Raw genomic sequence first — 14,410 nt, forward strand, 5'->3', positions numbered from 1 at the left:
TGGCCAACCAATCACAGGGCACAATGAAGCAAGCAACTATAATGCATGTGGGAGGAAACAGGAGTACAAAAAATCAGATGAAATTAAGCAATTAAAGCATTTATAAAATGCAAATTTAAAAAGAAACAACTTTAATATAATAAATACATTTGCAGCTTAATAAAAGTTATTTAAAAACAAAGTAAAATACATACTTACTTGTATCCCCACAAACCATCAATATCAGTGTAAGCATTAATTGTAGTTACACAAAAAGGCCCAGGAACAAGCTTTAAAGGTTGATATGCAGTACATGCCTTACCTTTCCAAAGTAATAAGTTGACTCTACTATATACTATTTAGTTCATATTAGTGTGTATACACTGTTTGGTGTTTGTGTGAAGGCAAATCATGAAAAATTAAGCTGTCCTCCTCCTACATAATGCAGTCTTTCTGCATGCATGCGCACAAACAGAGAAATGAACGCTTTGTCACCCTCATTTCTAAAATGTCTTGAAGCATAAACGTGCTTGTCTTCCACTTCAAGTCGTCATCACTTTGCTCTCAAGACAACATGGGCTGTATATTTGATCAACATTGCAACTTGTGCTTTTTCACTTTGCATTTCTAACAACTCCCTTTTTGTTTCCTCTCTATCACCGACATTTCTACTGTACACTGGTTCCTTTTTCCTATAATTAAGTAGAAAACTAGGGGGAAGCGTAACAATGAAGAAACCGGAATATGTTTGCAGAGGAAACAAAGAAGCAAACATTGGTCAATATAGCTTTTTTATTTCAGCAAATCAAAGATACAGTAATAAAAAAAAAAAAGAAAGCGTCATTATGGCCAGCTTTTAACGCAAATGACGACGACAGTGTTGAGAATAACTACAGTGTCTACTCAAATCTAAACAAGTTTGCAAGTAGAAATATTCATCGGAATGTCGAAATGTAAAGTGGAAATTCCATGTTAAGTGATTGAAACCAAGGACTATTTGGGTAAGATTTTAGTTTAGACAGCAGAGAGATTTCGAGACCTGGTTAAAAAAACAACAAGAAACGCACGTCATAGATGACCAGATACCGTCTCAGCAGGAAAGCCTCCAAAATGATACTGAACTACAAATGTGAGGAAAAAAAGGAATACAAGTTTTGGCCCATGTTGAAGTGTTGAGCACATTTTTTTTTTAAATTAAACTCTTAAATCTCTTTGGTGGCCAAAGATGTGGGACACAATGAATGAATGTTAGATTAAAAAAAACATATCCATTGAAAACAATGGTTTAGCATGGGATACCAGAATGTGGGGCATAAAAAACTAAAGTACAGCTGATTCCAGATCTGCAACTGGATTAATTTACCGGTGAGCACATATGCAAATGAAAACTAAAAGTATTTAAAGTATGTAAAGCCATCTTAGACAATCTCTTTTTATTCAGTGTACTATTATACTGTATAAAACGTGGGAATTCAGCGCAATCTACCATAGTTGATCCCTAAATAGCTTGTGTGTGTCTGTCTAACTATGTCTTAGCATTTTTATGAAAAACTAAAGGGAATTGGAGCTGTAGTAAGAGAAAATCCAGACACTAAAGACCCTTTCATGATCAGATCAGCCATTTTAGGCAAGGTTGAGTCCAGTAAGCATGTGTCACCTGCTTCTATATAGTCACCTGTCCCGGCTGGAAAAAAAAGGCACACCTTCACCTTTCCGTCACCCTGCATGAATCTAGTTCCTTCATGGACTGTGCAACTTATTTTTGCCTTTTTTTCAAATTGAATAAGACTTAAAAAAAAGAAGAAAAATGCATAACATCTACTGTACAGCATAATGTTATACCCCCCATCCCCCTCCCCACAAGCTCAGTAAACCTTTATGTGATTTGTTGCTAGCCGTGCTTCAATCTGTACACACTATTTTGAAGTTGGCTATTGCAACGTCACGCAGCGTTTGGACATGCTACAACAAATCCTCTGTAATCATCCAACAATGGATTAGAAAAATACATCATCATTTTCACTGTCGACGCCTCTGGCTTTTTTCCCCCCTTCGTTCTAAGCACTAATCGGTACCCGAGCCTTTTGAGATGATGAGATTTTTTTTGTATTTTTATTTTTTTAACATGTTGGTTCAGACGCTTAGCACCACGTCTCAACTCTACCAACAAAGAAGCGTGTCCCTCTCTTATCTTTCTTTTTTTCCACACAGTCACAGTTACGAATGAAGATGAAAAGAAACCTAAAGAGTGAAATATTCTCTTATCTACATCATCAACATCCCACCTATACACTGGAACATTAGATAAGGAGCAGGAGAGAGAGAGAGAGAGAGGGATGATGAAGAGGAGGCGGAAAATCTCTTAAATAGCGCGCCTCAGGCATCAACACACTAAGAGTGGTGAACAAGGACAGGACACACTCGAGGACATGAGTGTCCAATCATAGAGAAGCTTTCAGCACATGTGACTGCATCCAAAACACTGGATGGGCTGCCTTTCTTGGCAGTTGCACTCAAAGGAAACCAAATAAAAACACCATTAAGCCAACAGGTATTTTAGGTTTCAGGGAAGCAAAATTAATAAAAAGAAAAACAAAATGGAACTTTTCTTTTAGATATACTTGTATAGGTAGAAATAAAGAATACAGAAATAGTCCTTAGGCTGTTAGTATGATGAAATATATGCCTGGGGGCGTCTAGAAACGTGCAGTTTGATTAAACAAACTGTGTTTCTTATTTTTTTTCCTAATAATTAAAAAGAAATGACATTAAAATCAAATTATGACACGTACTCATCACCATCGTCGTCATCTTCATCATCTTCATCGTCCATCCCAGCTTGTTCACTCAGGACGAAGGAATCTTCGTCGTCTTCGGTTACCATGGCGTCGCCACTACCGAGATCTCCTGAAGACTCTAAAATAACGCCTGAAAACATAATAGAATCCAAAATGTCACAATGGCCCTTGGAAAAACTTTTTTTTTTCGCTGAATGTCCTTTCAAAAGTGTGATTGTGTTTGTGAATGCGATGTTCCACCCGAGCAAAACGAGCAGCAACTTGCATACAGAAACAATTGAGGCGCAAGAAGGAACATCAGTCATCTGAAAAATAATTACTCATAGTAGACGAAATACTCTTGAAATGATTAAACTCAAGGGTATTTATATAAAAATCACGATCGAGGGAGCCAGGCTTGCTGCGAATAGTAAAAACAAAGACAGCTAATTGAGGTTCACTTAAAAAATGAATATATTTTTGGGAGGGGATGATTAAAACACATGCAGTACATACAATAACACTTAAATACATTTAATAAAATTCATTAGGAGGGAGTGTGGTGGTCGCAAGCAAGAAATACAGTCAATATTTGGACATTAAAGTATTTTAAATTACACACTGAGCTATAAATAATGCCATAATTAAGCTATAAAAATGCAAGCCAAGTCTGAATAAAGATATTAGTTATTAAAGCTTAATTTTTTCCTTCAGCGGTTTTAATTTCTTATGTTCATAAATATGTAATCATCTTACATATAGTTGATAAAAATCCAGTAGCTCATTTTTGTTCGGTGAGACAAAGGAGGGACTAAAAAAAGTACAATGTTATTGCTTTTAATAAACATCAGCTTGAAAAGTAACTTCAATGAAATATTGTCAAAACTGCTTTTTATATCTACAAAATATGATGAATGGATTTCTGTATGTGCTGAATGAAAATAAAATTTATATACCCCATTAAGGATGAAATAAGGTGCTTTTGAAATGTGCGCGAATAAAAACCTGAACACTAATCAACTAGAGAAGTAAAGTTTCATTTTCAAGGTAAGTTGCGGAACAATTGATACATTTTTCCTATCTTGTTTTTCATTAAAGCTTGCAGCGACCTTATTATGATCACTTCTAAAAAATTCATCTTCTGCAGTGTTTGAATGCGGCACTCGCAGAGAGTTGCCCCCGTTTTATGTTTCCTCAAATGACTTTACCTACCGCAGTCAGCTGGACCATGGGTGCGTGAGCTGGCCAGCTCGTTGCCATAGCGATCCACACACCAGCACTGGCCACTGCTGCTGTGGCACTGGTGCGAGCGATAGTAACCGTCCTCATCACAAGACGGCAGATACTGGCCTGCCAGATGGAAGCCAAAGCACACAAAGAGTAAAGGAAGGCGCATTAGTGTTAGCATGCGTGGTTTATGACGCGTGTGCGCTTTTAGGGCTTACCGAGCAGCTTCTTTCCCGCTTGCTTCTTGCCGATGGATGACAGCTCCGCTTTACAAGGAGTGTCTGGAAAGTCGAAAGGCGGGACATTGGCGACAATTCGCAAACTTACAGAAAAGGCTGTGGTGTTGTAAACTAGACATTTTTTTGTATGTTATTGTCACAGTTCTTGGGATATGCTTTGCACGGACAGTTGCATTGAGTTGAAACGACTTGATTTTTGAAAGGGGCTTGGGCTATAATAAGCAAAATGCTAAAAAAAACTGATAGTACTTTATTCTTTTTTTAAATACAACTACAGTACAGATGACTGTCAAATCCTTTAAAAATGATGGAAAGTAAAGTGTATCTCTACTTGGCGAATGATATACAGTATATATATATATATACGTATATGTATACAATATTTATATATATATATATATATATATATATATATATATATATATATATATATATATATATATATATATATATATATATATATATATATATATATATATATATATATATATATATATATATATATATATATATATATATATATATATATATATATATATATATATATATATATATATATATATATATATATATATATATATATATATATATATATATATATATATATATATATATATATATATATATACATACATACACTTGATAACCAATCTCATGTATTGATTCTATTATTTACTATTATATACTACTAATAATAGTAATAATTAATAATATTATGAGTATCACAGCATCTAGAAATGCTAATACTTGCTACCGTTTAAAATGTGAAATATTCCAGTCATTGACATTACCTGTGTACCTCTGGAAACAGGTGCACCATTCAGAGCTGGAAATCACTTTGTCAGCATGCGTATCGCACGACTTGAAGAATGCGTCAGAGCAAGGCTCATTCCTATCTAGGTAGAGGCTCTTGATCTCCGATTGGCCAAGCTGGAGGTCAAAGTTTGTGTCCAGGCGGGAGAACATCCATCCCAGTGGATCTTTGCATACGGGCGATGTCCCGACCTCAAATTCTGGCGAGAATGACAATGAGAAATTGATGCCACTATATATAAGAAGAAGGGTAGTGCAATATAATGTTCTTAGTGTCTCCACTCACTATTCTTCTGGAGCTTGTCTCTTTTGTGGTTGCTGTTGTCACGTAACACTCTAAACCAGTCTCTCAGCCGACCCACTACCTCCTTGAGTTCAGTCTCACTGCACACTGAGTGAGAACAACACTAATGATTAATGATGCTGCTTTATTGCCTGGCTCCTTCCTTTTTGGTGGAGACGGAATCACTTCAGGTGATCAATGAGCTTGAAAAGGGGGCCAGGATATCATCTGCCTGTTCATCCTGATCATGCACCACAGAATCCATCTTAGTGTGCGTGTGTGTCTTACCTTTCCTGTCTGTGGAGCTCTTTTCAGCTTGAGTGGGGCAAGGACACATTCCAGCACACTTGACAGCAATCTTCTTGCCGCTGATGCATGCCTGGTAGTCTAACTTGCACTAATACAATGAGACCGCAGAGGGAGGAAAAATCACATTAGTCGCATTAGTATGAGGAAAGATGTGACTCCCATGTTTCTACTGGAGAACATTTTTGCTTTATTTGTTCAAAGGGTGGGAATCGCTGAGTGCTATTGCAGTATTTTGCCCAGGATAACATTAAAGCCCCGATTACAACAAAATGTCCACCTCATGAAATTCTTGTATCTGAACATTTAAAGGTCTTAAGTGCTACTATTAGGTTTCATGTAAGATTGAATCACAGTGTTTTCTAGACATTGATTTTGTAATTTAAGCATTATCCTTCTTATTAAAGTCCTGAAAAGAACAGCTTAAGATGTTATTAAAAAATAAAAGGCCTTTTCCTAAAATTGCATCATAATATATACTTTTTTTGTGTGCAATATAATGAATAACATTTTATTTCCTCGTTCGTCAAACAAAAACATGTTTCTATATAGTAACCGAATAACATTTTCATTTTTCAACAAAAAGAAAAGAATAAAATCAGCACTATGTAACACTTTATTATAGATATTTTCATATATATTGCTGGATGTCATTTTGATATTTATAAATATTTAAGCAGGCTCTCATTTCATTACAAATAGCTCGGATTCTAAGAATGGTATGAAATTAACTGCTTCTTTTGTTTGCAGAAATGAGCATAATTCTTTTTTTGGAATTGCTTATTCTCTACAAGTACTACTAACTCATTTTATCAAGCATTGGTTATTAAAGCAATCAAGCCCCTAATGAGTCTCCATTTTGCGGGTCTTTTACCTCAGAACCATTAAAAATAATTGATGTAATTTCCCAAATTATTTTCATTGGCGTCTAGATGGGAAAATTTTAATGTTACTAGTTAGGACCCTGCCTTGAAGTATCAATCTGTTTAATAAAAGCAGTGTCATTAAAACAGGAGCTCTGAACTAAATGTTGCAGTAATACAAATATTTAAATCACAGGATGGAATCAATTAAAAATGCTGAAAAATCTTCTAAATATATATATACAGTTATATGTACTGTATATGTACAGTTTTAAAAGCCTTATTACAGTACAAGTAATTTTTTATTTATTAAAATTTTGTCAGGGTTGTTAAAATAGTATTTATTTCTGCCCAATCCAACCATGTATTCATCTGATTTGACCTTACAGTCCCCTTAAAGGCGCTAACCATAGTCCATCTAGTCATCCCGAATTACAACACGGATATTTTGTCCCACCCATGTTCCCTGATGCACTCAATGGTACCTGGGTGGAGTAAGTGTGGCCGTCGGTTCCACAAACAGGAGAAGGGTGGACCACGGGGCATGGATTGCACTTGGAACCAGGACTCGGGTACAAACTGGCATCTTTAAAGCTAAAAAAAAACAAAGACACTGATTAAAATAATGCCCTTGTGAGCTCTAATTCAAGATTTATGTGCGACTTTTTCCTCATTGAAATGTCAACATTTTGGTGACGTATTGCCCTGGAGAAGAATTAGAAATGAGGTCAGCAAGGCGTTACTGTCTTCAGTCCAGTCTACAGTGTCCCCACCAAACACACACACAATAACAAACTCATATTCAAGCCCCATTCACATAATTTGGCAGAGCTTTGCATCAGTACTGTGGTAATTGGACTCAACAGTCCCTATCACGAGGGAGCGGAACAACCAGTAGAGCAGTGACAAACAGAGGAAAATCCCTTTGGTTGTCGTGTTTTCCTGCCACTTAAATAAGTCAGGAGACAACACAGCAGGCTACAAACCAAGCCAAGGGAATCATTTTTTTCATTTACAGTTGGGTCACAAGGAAACATCTGACAGCAATTTAGCAGGACAGTTTTATTTTAACATGAGCGTTTGTGTGTGTGGATTACCTAACCCTCCTCTGGCTGACGCAAGCGGCTGTTTTGTAGTTTTCAGCCACACACACCTTGTGACGGCCACATTTGATCTTCAGACAAGGGTCTTTGGATGGATCAAGGCCTGCACGCACACAAAAAGATTTCTTTTAAGTCTGTATATTTTTAGTATGATTGCTCCTCTTTCTGAAAAGGGGCCTTTAAAAAACAATAAGAATGGCGGGCAGGCAAAACAAATAATCCTCTAGGATTAAATGCTCGTTTGGTTCTTTCGAGGATGTGCAAGCAATTCTTTAGTCAAAGGATGTACTTTCATTTTTGATCCTTTTGAGCTATATGGATATGTGTGAGACATCTGTTTGCACACGTTAATTCTAGCCACTAATGTCACGCTCACGCAAAACCTAAAGCCGTAATACCGTAAGTATCCTCACGGCTAAAAACAGACGGAACTAGTTATAGACGCTACGTCTGACCTCACATCAGCCTCATCGGTACGGCGGACTCGTGCAGGGGATTCTATAAACTGATCTGGCAGCGGTCAAGGGATACGACGGGCAGCTTTAAAGAAAGCTGATTTTAGATGTGAACGTTAGCCTGAGGGTGTCATCTTTATTGTAAGCACATGACCGATTGCAGGTCTGCCTTTGGCGCATCCGGCGTCATATACAGATAGGAAGTGAAGCCCTGCTCTGTCTGATCTGAGAGCAGTTTGTGAGCGACCTCGTCACTAAAGAACCTTAGGGTAATCTCTGAGCAGCTTTGCTAGATTACACAGCCTCCATCCTCCGACGCACTCTCTAATACTATTGTTTCCCTGTCGTGTCCACTTTGGATATGGTGTGTTGGAGGTTATACTCGTGACTTTTACGCGCTCATCTCCCAGTGGGGTGGAGGGGAAATATACATTTATCACCCCCTGTGATACAATGACGTATCAAGGTGACTGGAGGAATAAAAATGATGTTTCCGTTGTCATTTTACTCTTAGTAGATGATGATCCGCTTGAGGGGAAAAGAGAGTCAGCTAGTCAATCTTTCAGATGACAAACTGTCACTATGAGGAATGCTAAATTTCAATTTGAGAGCAAACCAATTGCATGTGACTGAGCAGCATTTCCTCTTTATTTCTATTAAGTCTTCCTATTCAGGCATGTTGGTGCGCTTCATAAGATAAGGATGCGAAATCAGTGACTTTCATTCCTTTTCTGCTTTTCTTAATCATTAAAGCAGACACCAAATAGGACAATTGTTTTCTGTTATAAGATTTGACTTGTGAAAATGTGTACTGTTCATAATAAAACAATGAAAATGAATGTGCAGAAATACACAGTCATTTTAGTTTGTTAGACAACCCTAATAACGTTAATGAGTCTGAATAAGAGTGTCAGGGACTCCTGCTTTTCACAAACATTGTCATATGCATTTATGTAGATGACTTTGTGTTTTGTTTCAGATTTTACAGATTTTCAGTGCATCAGCAACATTGGATGCCCCATAACTAAAAAAAAAGTATATATTAAAAATGATAATGCAACTAATGGTAACTGTAAATGTGTATTTCATGGACTTGTAAAGTGTTTACACAGACCTTGGTCAAAAGGCTTGGATGCAGTCCACGTTCCTGGTTCCTAAAACAAGATTAACCATATGGATGGCAATAAGAACATGGTTCAAAGTACACTTCAAATACTACATGAACACATAGATGACAATTTCCGTTCCAATGAACGTATCTATACAAACCTCCACTTCCTTTAGGGAAGGCGGAACAAAGAGAGAAAATGAAATCATTCTGTTAGTGTTTTTTTGTTGTTGTTTTTATCAGAGGAATGGATGAAAGTCTCGGGGAACATCAATCACCAGCGCTTGGGGCATGCATGTGTTTAGCAAAGATAATGCCTTGACTTGCACGTAGCAACGGGAATTTCATCTTAACTGAACAGCTAAACAAACAAATATCATAAAACAAAAGCGGCAAATATGATAAAACACAAGGTAATGGCATATTTTCTTGTACACCTTGGATGTGGGCGTCGGATTTATAAATACTATAGATATAAATGGTACTGATTTTCTGGAATGACAAGCTGAACATTAACACTGTGTAAAAAAAAAACAACATTAGTTCCAATTGGTGAAGATGAATAAGTTCCAACAATGTGAGCCACTGTTTGAACTAAAGCTAATGAAATATAACAGCCCTCAGGGGGAAAAAAATAAAATAAATCCAAATGCCAAAAACAAATGTTTTATTCACATTAAGTTGGAAGCGCATGAAAATGCGTATCTCCAGAAATAGAAAATGTAATTAGTTTAATTAAAAAATATATGTTTGAGGCTGTGTGAACTACTTTCATGTGAATTTTGTCAAGGCCATGCAAATCACAGAGAAACATAGTCGTGTAGCTGAACAAAAACAAGTTAAAATGAATATTCTTTTTTTTTCTTCTTGGCTATTTGCCATCATATAGCATAACAATTCCAATGGAATTGTCTCTATTCTATTCAGTGTTAAGAATGTTGATAACAAAATATATATTGATGATTGCAAATATAATCCAATTTTACGAAATCATTTTCAGATTACATAAACTTACTTTCAGCAAATAGTGTACTAAATTTTTAGTTTATTCTGAGCATTTTGGTGCAAAAGAAAAGCCGAATTCGGGCATTTTTTTCTAGCTTGTTTACACTACTGACTTCAGCACAAGAAGTACATTTGAGCATATTTGGTTAAACAGCAAGTTCTGTCTTGGAATCTTTACAAACAAAAACGTTTCGAGTATTCGTCGACTAAAAGACTAACACATTGTGAAATGACTCAAATATGACTAAGTCTAATGAGTACTTTTCTTCAAAAGAGCAAAACTATGACATAAATTAAAAGCAATGCCAAAAACAACACTAACACAAACAACCATTCACCCTCAAACTCACACCTAGGGCAATTTAGAGTGTCCAATCAGCGGACAATGTATGTCTCTGGAGAAAACCCACACAAGCCCAGGGCGAACATTCAAATTCCATATAGGTGGACCGACCTGGATTTAAACCCAGGTCCCCCCACTGTGAGGCCGACGCGCGAACCACTCAGCTGCCTGGCCGCCCGTGAATTAAAATGAATGAATTTAAATGGGATGAACGCAAGCGAGGAAGTAGTCAATGTGTCTTCTGTGTGAGCTTCCTCCTATTTAAGCTTGGAATGAGGCCATTGCATGATGGAGGGCAGGCCCTTAGTCAAGACGTGAAATGGTCTGAATGGATTGAAACAGTCATGCAAATGCAAACACACACACTACAGGAACATCATCACACTGATTATTGCGCAGCACAATGATTCAACATCGCAAATAGAAGAGTAGATGAATGCCTCAATGTACACATGCAATCACCTCGCAGCTTTTTCCAAAACAGAGAGCACCCAAACTATACTACGGGTGATAAAATTGCTTCTTGAGTGTTTAAAAATAGAAAGTATTCACTCCATCTTCTTTCAACGTCTGTATCTCTTTCCACTTTGCTCCCATGCGACATTTTTTTTCCACATCATTTGCACAAATGCACACAAACAAAATCCTGTGGCACTCAAGTCCCCTAACTCATCTCCTCATTTACAGTATTTTGATCTAGTAATAAAAAATGAGCGCTACAGGAAAATGTTGCTTTTCATAACTCCTGACATCTACGGTCTTCAGGGTAAAGCCTTTCTACACCAGCAGGCCAGCCTATTCTAATTGAACCCTAATGGCTTCCTTCACTTCATTCTCCATTTTAATGTCCAACAGGAGAAATGTTCATGTTTTCACTGTACTCAGCCCGTCTGGTTCAAACACGCAGCCACTGACACGCACAGTTCAACAATGAGGTGCACTGATGTGGAAAACACCTTCAGGTCTGTACCTTCTTTGCCTCATTTAACCACCCATGGGATAAAGAGCACAGGAATTCTTTGCATATAAACTTTTATGTCAAAATAATCATCTTATTTTACCATTAAAACCTAAATCAATTTTACACTTAAGAAAAACTAAGTCCGAAGATGGACTACACTTAATATACAACTTTGTTTCCAAAAGGAAATGGGGACAAAGTTTTTATTTGGCGTTACATTTCTCAGGTTGATGCAAGGTGAACTAATGGTCAATATTTGAGATCAGCAAGTGAACATGTAAGAAAATAAAAATGCTGTTAATAACGATTTTGAGCCTATTCCAGCTGGCTTTGGGCGAAATTTTCAACTAGGTTAAATAAAACCAAGAGGAAAAAGACAATAGTGTTCCAAGAACATTCTCAATCACAACTCATCTTTGGGATATTCCCAATTTTTCATAAAAGCTAATCACTGAGTTTGGTGCTCCAAAGTCTAAGAATTGAAATTCGGCTCAGGAAGCCCCCGGCGACTTTCATTAAATCAGTAGCCGAGATCCTATCTAGTGCACTTAGCAGGAGGCCCGCTTACGGCTGTAAAGATAAAAGTCAGACAGTATATACTTAAATTTAACATTTAAATCAGATTAAAGTAAAGAGCACCGCAGAATACGTGCAAATACAGTAAGACAAACAGATCTGATTAAGCAGTGCTTGAGAATGTATTTTAAATTGGACTCAATGAGTTACTTTGGCCTACCTTGTGCATTTGATTTGACAAACAACATTATCAGCACGCAACATAAATAATGACTTGGCATTATATAATTTTAAATCAGTTCTTTGGTAACACCTGTGGGCCTGCCCTGTTATTCAATAAAACAGGAAGTTCTTGGAGCATTGTATACTGTCATGTGACACCTAAAAACACTTTTCATCTCATTTTTAAATGCAACCAATGGGACTCTTCCTGTGCTATTGAAGTACTAGAGTTCAACACAAACAATCACAGTTCCTCTTCATCGTCTGGCCTGCAAGGCTTGACTATTTTAAGCGGTCAAGATAGAAAGCCATTGGTTTTAGGCAAGCTTTAGGTATCTTTTTTTATTAATAGGACCCATAAATCACACTGCATCGTACCGATAGATAACCTTAATATTTTTAGGAGATACATCTACATTGAATACACACTATCCAATTGAGGTTGTCACCTGCCGTGTGCCCTATCTGTGATACGCTCCAGCACCCCTACATCCCATGCAAGGATAAGCGGTTGAGAAAATGGATGCATTTTAAAAATTGCACAGCAAAAAATGCAATTGGATTGTCTAAATTGTTCAAGCCTGGAGGAGAAAGTGGATGTATTTCTCGTGCATGCATGCTTGCCCTTTGAGGGCGAAGCACAGTACAAAATCTCCTTGCAGCCCACTTTGCAGCCGTCTATGATGATGAGAGTCTGGATGCTATTCGCTACGACAATGAGCAGCAGCACTAAGTGGCCTTTGGCATGTCGGTGTAATGGTGGCTGACAGCACCTTCCTTTAAGCCTGTTATTTGAACCGAGAGCAGCAGGAACCAAACATACTCACAACTCCACAAAGGGCAAAGAGAGAACCCACAAGAGGCAAGATAATATTATTTTAAAAAGACTTCCTGAGGAGATGGAGACCACTTTAAAAGCAATGTGTCAATTGGCTATTTTGTGATGTCAACAATGCGGGCAGGCGACGAGTGGTTAGTGCATTAGCCTCACTGTTTTGGGGTTGAGAGTTCGAACCCAGGTGATGTGGAGTTTGCATGTTCTCCCCGGGCTTGAGTAGATATTCTCTGGGTTCTCCAGTTTCCTCCCATGTCCCCCAAACATGCAAGGTAGGGAGTTTGGACACTCTAAATTGCCCCTAGGTATGAGTGTGAGCATGAATGGTTGTTTGTCTCCTTCTGTTCTGCAATTGGCTGACAATCAATTCACGGTGTCTTCTGCCTGGTGCCCATAGTTAGCTGAGATAGGCTCCAGCACTCCCCGCGACACTTATGAGGATAAGCAGTTCAGAAAATGAATGAATGAATGAACACGAGGACCCAAAGATCACCCCTGCATACAATTAAGTATATGCATTTATGTGTTTGTTGTGTAAAAGCCTGTCTTTGGCAAGCAAGGACACACACATGCAAGGGTCATTTGCATTGTATCTAGAGTCGCCAGTGGCAAGCGCGTGACTAAGGCACATGCACGTACACACACACACACGCACACTCATCGGGGGCAAATAGCGGGTGGCGAAACGTGACTTACATCTCTGAATCTATCCCATCTTCCGGTGAGCCACTTATCATCCAAAAAATTGCCACTGTCGGAGCGTGCCGAGACGCGTCCGAGGGTGACGGCGCACATGAACAGCAAGGCGACGCTCAGCATCTGCGACCAGACACAAGCATACGATCATCACGTCGGCCCTTAAACCGTTAAATAAATCAAATACAAATATAAAATAGAAAAAAACAAGAGGGTCACGTAGACGCCGTATAGTCGTCTGCTAGTGTTCAGTTGTTGTGTCCCATCCGTGCTTACCTTGTCGCATGCGCTCGTCTAAAATATATGTGCTCTCTGTCACCACTAATATAATATCGGCTCCTTCTCTCTCTCTATGTCTGTCGATCTCTTTCTCTCTACACGGGCAGTCTGTGCGCAGCGTGTCGTGAACGCGCTGAAATACAGTGCGCGCGCCTCGTATTTTTCCCCTCTTAAAGAGGCTGGCTTGAGTGTCCATCCATTTTAACTCATTGACTGCCATTGAGGGAGAGTGGCGTATACAAGTGACAAACTGAATTCAAAAGCAGAAAGATTAAATTAACCGCATGTTTGGACGTCTATCATCGTCAGGGGCGGAGCTTATGGGGGTGCTGGGAGTGCAGCTGCACCTTTGCATGGCCAAAGTGGGCGTGGTTGGGGATGCAGTGTGTATATCAGGGGT

General features: G+C 38.3%; 1 protein-coding gene across 1 annotated transcript; it reads right to left on the bottom strand.

Annotated features, from left to right (window-relative positions):
- Positions 1 to 757: 757 nt before the first annotated feature.
- Positions 758 to 14,172, bottom strand: spock3 (SPARC (osteonectin), cwcv and kazal like domains proteoglycan 3). The gene is made up of 11 exons (XM_077718784.1): positions 14,008 to 14,172; positions 13,732 to 13,854; positions 9,160 to 9,199; positions 7,585 to 7,693; positions 6,973 to 7,081; positions 5,607 to 5,715; positions 5,322 to 5,426; positions 5,014 to 5,235; positions 4,202 to 4,264; positions 3,969 to 4,106; positions 758 to 2,907 (listed from the first exon to the last, which is right to left on the bottom strand). The coding sequence occupies exons 2-11, from the start codon at positions 13,852 to 13,854 to the stop codon at positions 2,759 to 2,761; spliced, it is 1,167 nt and encodes a 388-aa protein (XP_077574910.1). The 5' UTR covers positions 14,008 to 14,172; the 3' UTR covers positions 758 to 2,758.
- Between the last annotated feature and the right edge of the window lie 238 nt (positions 14,173 to 14,410).

This window comes from Stigmatopora nigra, chromosome 6 (genome assembly GCF_051989575.1).
Source record: "Stigmatopora nigra isolate UIUO_SnigA chromosome 6, RoL_Snig_1.1, whole genome shotgun sequence".
Lineage (NCBI taxonomy): Eukaryota > Metazoa > Chordata > Actinopteri > Syngnathiformes > Syngnathidae > Stigmatopora > Stigmatopora nigra.

Coding starts and splice junctions, on each gene's coding strand:
- spock3 (XM_077718784.1), bottom strand. CDS start 13,854: ATGCTGAGCGTCGCCTTGCTGTTCATGTGCGCCGTCACCCTCGGACGC. Junction 9,200..13,731: donor GATGGGATAGATTCAGAGAT/GTAAGTCACGTT, acceptor ATCTTGTTTTAG/GAACCAGGAACGTGGACTGC. Junction 7,694..9,159: donor ATCCAAGCCTTTTGACCAAG/GTCTGTGTAAAC, acceptor GTGTGCGTGCAG/GCCTTGATCCATCCAAAGAC.